Below are 8,650 nucleotides of genomic sequence, written 5' to 3' on the forward strand. Positions count from 1 at the left end.
GTTTGTGCATGTAAATGGAGAGTCCTCTTCACACACTGAGGTTAATTATGGAGTTCCACAGGGTTCAGTGCTAGGACCAATTCTGTTTACATTATACATGCTTCCCTTAGGCAGCATCATTAGAAGTCATAGCATACATTTACACTGCTATGCAGATGACACCCAGCTCTATCTGTCCATGAAGCCAGATAACACACACCAATTAGTTAAACTGCAGGAATGTCTTAAAGACATAAAGACCTGGATGGCCGCTAACTTTCTGCTTCTTAATTCAGATCAAACTGAGGTTATTGTACTCGGCCCTGAAAATCTTAGAAATATGGTCTCTAAGCAGATTCTTGCTCTTTAAGCATGTGGTTACAGAGTGAGCATTTACTAAGCATTTAATGCTGTGATTCGGTGCTATATAAATAAAACTTTAAATTCAATTTAATTGAAAAAAGAGACACTTAGTTTTATAGCTGAATGTATGAAAAATGCCAAAGATATATGCATGTATAAAACTACATTTTTGCACCAACAAGTTGAAAAACTATCAGTAAATAAAAACCTGCCACATCTCGGCCTGTTGTGCAGTGTGTCCTTAAAAACAACACAAATGGACGACAAAAGAAGAAAGCCTAAAAATCCACCTACAGCAGATGAACTACATTTAAAAGTTATGACCTTTAAGTCTTTACCTTACGATATAAAGCACCTTGAGGCAACTGTTGTTTGATTTGGTGCTATAAAAACTGAATTGAACTGAAGCTTTGTATAAAGTTGTGTTGTGGCTAAAGCTGAAGTGTGTAAGAACAGACTGATGGAAGGTGTTAGCCTGGGATCTATGCATGCAGCATTAACTATGACAGCAGCAGAGTCACTGATCGCTCTGTGTGGGCGTTTACATCGAGGAATCATTCTTTACACTTGAACTTCCCTTCACCTCCTGTCCCCTCTCCCCACCTCATAACACCTAAACAGCAGAATGCTGTTTCACACATTCACATTGTCATGTGAAAAACTCACCATCCACAGCATGACCAGCTGAAAACCCATTCACCCTGAAAGTCCATCACAAAGCGCTCTCTCTCTCATACATGATAACTCTGGTTGTCAGTAGCATTCTGCAAATGATCAAACGATGACATGAAAATGTAACTTACTCTAAAAGCAGCTTTGCACAGTGCTTTTAAAACAGAAAGCTGAGCAACACACTGGTGTCCAAGGTACATCACAATATGATATATGTCACAGTGTTTTACATTAGTGACCATTATCAGGGGAAATGTGACTTGGAGCCTGGAAACCAGCAGAGTGTGCCCAGTAACTCTGTCACCGAGTGCAGCGCAGAGTGCACATGACAGCTGAGAGGTGAGGCTCGGACTAGACTTCTCTGTGACAGCTGTGAACAGCACAGACAAATATTCTTCCATTAAATGTTTTACAGATATAAAGATCCTACTTTTGCATCCAAAGTACTCCACAGAAGTGGAGTACTTTGGACTTGTTGAGGCTGTGTGCCTAATTCCATCTGACCCACCCTACTACACAGACACACAAAACAACATCTGGAAAAGTTGTTTCATGTATTTTCTTGTTCACTGTTCAGCTTTTTCCCAAAATAACAGGCTACGTCCAGGAAATCCAGCTATTTATACACTAATATTACCTCGTGTTTGTTTTAGTTTTTTAGTAATTTGAACTGAATTTGAAATGCAGTCTTTAGTATTCATATTTTAGTATAACAATATATTTGATATTGTCTTGTTGATTTTGAGAAACTGTAATAAAGCATTCCTTTTTTTATCCCAATGTAAAGGTCAAGGGTCCTGTTTGTCAAAAGAAACAAAGGTAGGGCCTGTTGTTGTCCCCACCTGCAGCTAAGGTGGTGTCACCTGCTTTGTACTAGTCACACTTCACTTGTAAAGAAATGTAGAACAAATCAGTTTTGCACCTTTATGAATCTGTAGACATAGGAAGAGAGACACTGAGGGACTGGTCTTGGTGTTCTGGTCCTGGTCTTACTGCACTGAATCCCCTCAAACTGCAACAAGGCTGAAAAAACAACCCAAGTATGTCTTTAAATGTATCCTAGAAATTTACCTGGTGCGCTTACAGCCATGCAAAAGTTAAAGAAAAAGTCTTTTTTCTAGCAGGCCGTGACGGGAGATCCGATTATACGTCCTGGCTGTAATGGTGCTAGCTGCCGCACCTTCCACAGGGGTGAACCTCAGGGCGCACACAGTCAGCCAGAACAGAAAGATCCATCCGTGTAATGCTTCGCTGTAAAAACAGCAGCCAAGCTGTCTCTGTCAGGCTGAGCGCGCACACGCACGCTCGCACACACACCCCTTGTGAAGTTATGGCAGCTCGTAAAAACAAAGAGTCCAAACGCAGCGGCTCGGCTGACGAGGACGTTCTCTGCTCGGTGTTTACTTTGCGTGCAGCAGCGTAACCTGGGAATAACCCTGCGTGTGACCCGTGTTTGAACCCACTCAGAGAGATATCATTTTTATAACACCCACACGGCAGGACAGACTGGCGGCAGGTTAAAGTCTTCTTCGAGATTAGAAAGCGGCTGAAAGAGAAGCCGCGCGTCACCGCGCAGCGCAGCTTCCACCTTCATCTCCGATAGTCACGTGCTGCCTTATTCATGTATTGATTTATAATTAAGGCAGGAGGGTAAGCCACAGCGGTCACAGGCTATAAAAGAAAAACAACTCGGACTTTTAACTATGAATGGCACCCACGGCACCCACGGGGAGAGGGATTAAGCGCCGCTTTTACATTTTCTGAAAATTGGAAAGGTCATTGCTCCTGAATACTCGGCGCATGATTACCGCTCCTACAAGCGGGGCTTAAGCCAAGGTAATGAGTGTGTAAAGTAGCTGCTTATTGTCAACAAAGGCGTCTTGGGACTTCCATTGTCTCGGTGGGAATCATCACCTTTTCTCAGTGAAATCCGCCGTGGATTGTGTGCGTGCAACAGGAGGTAGGGACTAAAGCCGTGGCCTCTGGAACAAATGGTGAGGCGAGTCGGCCAGCACAGGTCGGAGGCGGGGCCGAGCAACACCCACAATTAAAGATGAACTTTGCGTGAACTAATTTATCGGAGGGAGGAGAAGGTAATGGGCTGCCCACGGGCTTGCCAGCCTATAAAAACTGCGGCTTGGCACACCGGAGTCCCAGACGCAGACTGAGCTCCACCTGAATTCTTCACCGGGCCCACGAGACGCTGCAACATGGTCGTGAATGCACTGTTGACCACGTTCTTGTGCACCGTAGCGCTTCCCATTCTGCTATTCCTGTTGGCCGTGAAGCTGTGGGAGATTTACACGCTCCGATGCAGAGACCCGACTTGCCCTTTCCCGCTGCCCCCCGGATCCATGGGCTTGCCTTTCATTGGCGAGACGCTGCAACTCCTCCTCCAGGTAAACGCTGCTTCTTGTCATCACGCGGAGGATGAAATATTATATTCAATTTAAACGTGAAAGTTTGGGTTTCCCGGAGCTTATGGGAAGTGTAGAGTTAAAATGAACCCACTGTCATAAATGTGTTCATGTATATTTAATGTATCGTGCGTGAGGGTAAAACCATCCACACGTGACAGTTTGTTTGTGTGGCTATGTGTTCACAGAGGAAAACATTTCTTAGGATGAAGCGGGAGAAGTACGGTTACATCTACCGCACACACCTCTTCGGGAACCGCACGGTGCGCGTGACTGGCGCGGATAACGTCAAGCAGATCCTCCTGGGGGAGCACAGGCTGGTGTCCGCGCAGTGGCCCGCTTCTGTTCGCGCGATCCTGGGCACGGAGACGCTCTCCAACATGCACGGAGCTCAGCACAAGACTAAAAAAAAAGTAAGTTACTTTGACCTTTCCGTAGAGGGAGCACTGGCTACAGGGCAGGGGTTTACATCAGGTTTGCGTCCAAACTCTGAACAAATGCGTCTCCTTTCTACAAAAACCGGGAAACTCGAGCTCGGTCACTTCGGTTCTGTTCAGGTTTGTGACATGGCACCAGTTTGCACCAGTTACCTCCAGGTGCTGAAGCTCAATATCATCATGCTACGGTCATATCTGTCACACTGTACCTCCAGATTTGACAGCTACTGCCGTAGTGTCATTGTAGTTGTGTTGTATGTTGCTTACAGTTCATTCAAAAGTGTTTTGTTGTTGTTTGTTTTGTTTTTTTAAAGAAACTTTCTGTCATTTTATTAAAGCATAGACTTGATGTCCCCTGACACAATGTAGTTTGTCTTTCTAATACCAGGGTCATTCCATACAAACACATTCTCAGAACATTTTCTGTTTGTCGCCTCTAATTTGTTTTAAAATCAAAAATCGTTTAGGATTTAGACTTTGGGTTTTTTTTTTTTGCAATCTTAGCTTCATATCAAATCCTCCAGAGACTGCTCCATCCACCTACTTCCAGCATGTTTCTGTTTGTTTTTGAAATCTGTGGCAGTGTTTGAACACGAATATCTTAAACTGTAAACATAAAAGCCCCAAATTCTCGAAAGAGTGAATCAGGATCCGTATTTTGGGACAGATGTATCAAAATGTTTTTGCTAGTTAGTGTCCTGTAAAGTCCCACATTTGAGCACATAAAGAGAGAATCCCATTGCAAAAGACACCCAGTGATGGTCTATAGTTGTATTTCACAATAATGCTTACTTTTTCAAATGTGAGGGGAAAAATGCAATTTTCATTTAACATTGATTCAGGTTTAAGCAAATATGCCAAGTTTTACTACAGAAATAAAAATGTCCATAGATGGTTTAAAGCAGTCTCTGAATATAGCTGAAAACCGTTAAATCGCACGTGCGACCCACATTTAGGCACGCACTGTGCCTCGGAGGAGTCTTATAATTTAGGTTAAGCTTCAGATGTGCTGAGGCATTAAAGCTGCAACAAGCAGTGATGTAAAACATACAAATAATTATAGTAAAACTAAAGAGTAACGAGAAGTCAAAGCCAGCTGAGCTGGGATCAGGTGAAGGCGTGCTGAATGTTACAAGAACTGTAATAAAGCAAAATGCTGGAAACTGGTCTGCAGGCTGTTGGACCCAAAATGTTTTTGCTTCATGAAGCGAGATGTGGTCGAGGTTTTTTGACCATAGCACTTTTAGACAAATTGGATTTTGTCGAGCAGAAGGCCCGCACGGAGTTGTGCACCCCACACCACCCACCCTGCTTTTAAAACCCAGCTTGAATGTTTCTGTTTTGATAAAGCTTAAAATCAGGACTCTAGCAGGTGATGCTGAACCAGCTTAGCTATACTGCTATAGACTCATTCCTGTTTCATGTTCTACACGTCTTTGTCCTCAGTCTCGCTGTGGTCTCTCCTCTTTGCTCTCCTCTGGTCGTTCTACGTAGCTGCTCCTCTGTGAGCCTGGATCTGTTGGCGATCTCTTCCTGTTAAGAGTTATTTCTTTGCACATCTGCCAGGAGCTTGGCAGGGGGAATAATGTGACAGTCTTTCACAATATAAAGTGCATTGAGCTGGAACCATATCTAAACATTAAAAGTTGGACTTGAGCTGACTGCTCTATGCTTTTCATTTGTATGCATAATTATTCTGAAACTGGTTCCAGATGCAAATCATCTTTTTCAAGTTTTGCTAACACACTGACCTGGAATCAGTGTAAATGAAGTGATGTCAGCTGCTGATTTGTCGAGCTGTAATGTTATTTGTGGCGTATTGCCTAACTAAAAACATTTAAGGACAAAATACTTGTCTTTGACACCAGCACTGAGGTGAAATGGTCTCACTAAGTCTGCTCTTCCATCATCACTCCTGTGCCCCCTCAGGCTATCCTGCGTGCCTTTTCCAGGGAGGCTTTAGAGCTCTATATCCCCGTTATCCAGGAGGAAGTTCAGGCTGCAGTGAAGGAATGGCTGGCAAGTGACTCCTGCGTGTTGGTCTACCCAGAGATGAAGCGGCTGATGTTCCGCATTGCCATGAGGGTTCTGCTGGGCTTTGAGCCGGAGCAGATTCAAACCGATGAGCACGAGCTGGTGGAGGCTTTTGAGGAAATGATCAAGAACCTGTTCTCTTTGCCCATTGATGTGCCTTTCAGTGGACTGTACAGGGTAAGAAGCATGACATGCCAATATTTTAAGGGTTTAATTGTACAGTTAGTCCAAATAACAAAACGTTACGGACAAGATGAAATCGTTTAGGGTGCATTTGATCTTCTCTCTCCTACCCTCATCTGATGGTTTCCCCTCTATTCCCACCTTTCCTGCTTCCTCTCCTGCAGGGTCTGAAAGCAAGGAACTTCATCCACTCTAAGATTGAGGAGAACATCAAGAAGAAGGTGCAGGAGTCAGACCAGGAGTGGAAACCCAGAGACGCCCTGCAGCAGCTCATAGACAGCAGCAACAAGAACAAAGAGCCCATCAGCATGCAGGTAATGAGGAGGTCACCTGCTGCAACGCACGTCTGCAAAACCGATTTCTGTCCATATGAGCCACTGTAAATGTATTTCTGTTTGCAGGCCATCAAGCAGTCTGCCACAGAGCTGTTGTTTGGGGGGCATGAAACCACAGCCAGCACAGCCACCTCTCTGGTCATGTTCCTGGGTCTAAACCCCAAAGTAGTGGATAAACTGAGACAGGAGCTCGAGGACAAGGTAAAGCTTGTTTACAGGGACTGTTTTTAGCTTATTTTGTAAAAACAAGGTCTGGACTTTCATACCCATCTATCACCTGGTGCTGAGCTTTTACTTGTTGTGTAATAACAGTCCCCGAGTCTTTGCTGTCCAGTCTGATGCTTTAGATTTCCCAAGACTTGTATTTCTGGTTAAATTAAACTATAATAAAGTTACTTTAATAATTTTGCACATCACAGAACTACTGTGGAGCTCCATCCATACTGAAGCTTCTGAAGAACCTCATTTGATCAAGTGGGCCATCAGTGGTTAGCACTGCTGCCTCACAGCATCAAGGCTTCTGGTTTGAACCCCACTTGGAGACTTCTGTGGAGTTCTTCCTGTGGCTGTGGGGGTTCCTTTGTTGTGCGCATTGACTAAGCTTAGAAAACTGAGGAAAAACAAAGACGGGCAGCTGATCTTTGCAGCTTCACAGAACAGTTAGATATCGCTTTCTGTGTTCAGGCGGCGCAGGGCATGGACCTACAGAGCCTGAACATCGAGTCCTTGGAGCAGCTGAAATACACAGGCTGTGTCATCAAAGAGACGCTGAGGATCAACCCTCCTGTGCCTGGAGGCTTCAGAGTGGCCCTCAAGACCTTTGAGCTCAATGTAAGCTGGCAACAATTTCATAAGTAATATGAACACGGAAGCTTTAAGACTCATGACAGAAGCGGCTCACTAATGATTTCCACTTGCCTCCTCAGGGTTACCAGATTCCCAAAGGCTGGAACGTCGTCTACAGTATCTGCGACACTCATGATGTGGCAGAGATCTTCCCCGACAAAGAAGACTTCCAGCCAGAGCGCTTCATGACCGATCCGTGTGCGGACTCCTCCAGGTTTCAGTACATCCCATTTGGTGGTGGCTCCAGGATGTGCATTGGCAAGGAATTTGCCAAGGTTCTGCTGAAGGTGTTCCTGGTGGAGGTGGTAACAAAGTGTCACTGGACTCTTTTAAACGGGCCTCCAACCATGAAAACAGGACCCACTGTCTATCCCGAAGACAATCTGCCAACCAAGTTCACCAGCTATGTACAAAATTAAACCGAATAAACATCTCAGATTTATTTTTTATTTTCCCCAAAAGTCATAAAAGATTTGTTTGCAGACTCACTCACACATGAACAGGAGGATGTTCCTTTTAGCTTGGTGTCAGTGTTTAAGCATTAACTGTACATAGTGTAGATTACACAAGAGCAAATTTTATATTCTACTATTTATACTTTGGATTTGTGTATATTCTTTTTCTTGAGCTGAGCAAAATGAATGAGAGGCACTCTGGACCTGTGAGCTGTGTCTACAGGACTGTGCATATTTAATGTGTCTGTTAATATAAATATACCTTTTCTATTGGACCTCAGCTGATGTTTGAATGTTTGGGTTTTATTTAATAAAACAAATTTGCAGAAGCGTTTGTTTTTCGTCTTTCACTGAACCAAAAATGATCGCACATATCTGGTTAGATGCTGTTGAGTGTCTGTGGACCAGTAAGCTCACTATGCTACATGGGGTTTTGTAATGTCCATGATGCTGGTTGTAACTCTGGTTTCGAGTTATTATAACAGGTTCAGCCTCCTCCATGTGTGCATAATGAGGCAGAAAATAAATCTATGGAAGCACAACTAAAAATCATCATGCATATGTAGAATATGGCATACTTGATAAATGTAGGTTTTTAGTTTAACAGATGTCGTCTTTTATAAAGTTAGACTTTTGGGCCAGGTTCTTAGTCTTTCTGTAAAACTGACTTTAAAATGGGATTACATCGTTTAAACAAGTATTCTGTCAGCGTCTCGTAAAGGTTGACTTCTCAGTGCTGGTTCAAGGTTTACATTTTGAGACTCAGAGCTGGAAACAAAACTCTGCAGCTTTGGGATATTTCAATGTTCCATCATTTTATCAGTGATGAGCCATCCTGCTCCAGCATGTTAGACATGCTCTTATGCTGGGATGCTTCTACACCAAAAACTGCAAAGAGGCTGTCTTCTTGCCTTCCAGTGGCCATTAAT

At 43.8% G+C, this 8,650-nt stretch overlaps 1 protein-coding gene across 1 annotated transcript; it reads left to right on the forward strand.

Moving 5' to 3' along the window:
• The first annotated feature begins 2,904 nt into the window (after positions 1-2,904).
• On the forward strand, positions 2,905-8,049 carry cyp26a1 (cytochrome P450, family 26, subfamily A, polypeptide 1). The gene is made up of 7 exons (XM_084938547.1): positions 2,905-3,413; positions 3,620-3,844; positions 5,798-6,079; positions 6,250-6,399; positions 6,487-6,621; positions 7,105-7,251; positions 7,347-8,049. The coding sequence occupies exons 1-7, from the start codon at positions 3,225-3,227 to the stop codon at positions 7,683-7,685; spliced, it is 1,467 nt and encodes a 488-aa protein (XP_084794673.1). The 5' UTR covers positions 2,905-3,224; the 3' UTR covers positions 7,686-8,049.
• Positions 8,050-8,650: the final 601 nt, after the last annotated feature.

This window comes from Perissodus microlepis, chromosome 8, assembly GCF_051167445.1.
Source record: "Perissodus microlepis isolate ML-2025 ecotype Zambia chromosome 8, ASM5116744v1, whole genome shotgun sequence".
In the NCBI taxonomy this organism is placed as follows: Eukaryota; Metazoa; Chordata; class Actinopteri; order Cichliformes; family Cichlidae; genus Perissodus; species Perissodus microlepis.

Excerpts from the sequence above, each read along its gene's own strand:
- cyp26a1 (XM_084938547.1), top strand. The coding sequence starts at position 3,225 with ATGGTCGTGAATGCACTGTTGACCACGTTCTTGTGCACCGTAGCGCTT. Across the intron at positions 6,080-6,249 it reads CTTTCAGTGGACTGTACAGG|GGTCTGAAAGCAAGGAACTT; the intron begins GTAAGAAGCATG and ends CCTCTCCTGCAG. Across the intron at positions 6,622-7,104 it reads GACAGGAGCTCGAGGACAAG|GCGGCGCAGGGCATGGACCT; the intron begins GTAAAGCTTGTT and ends TTCTGTGTTCAG.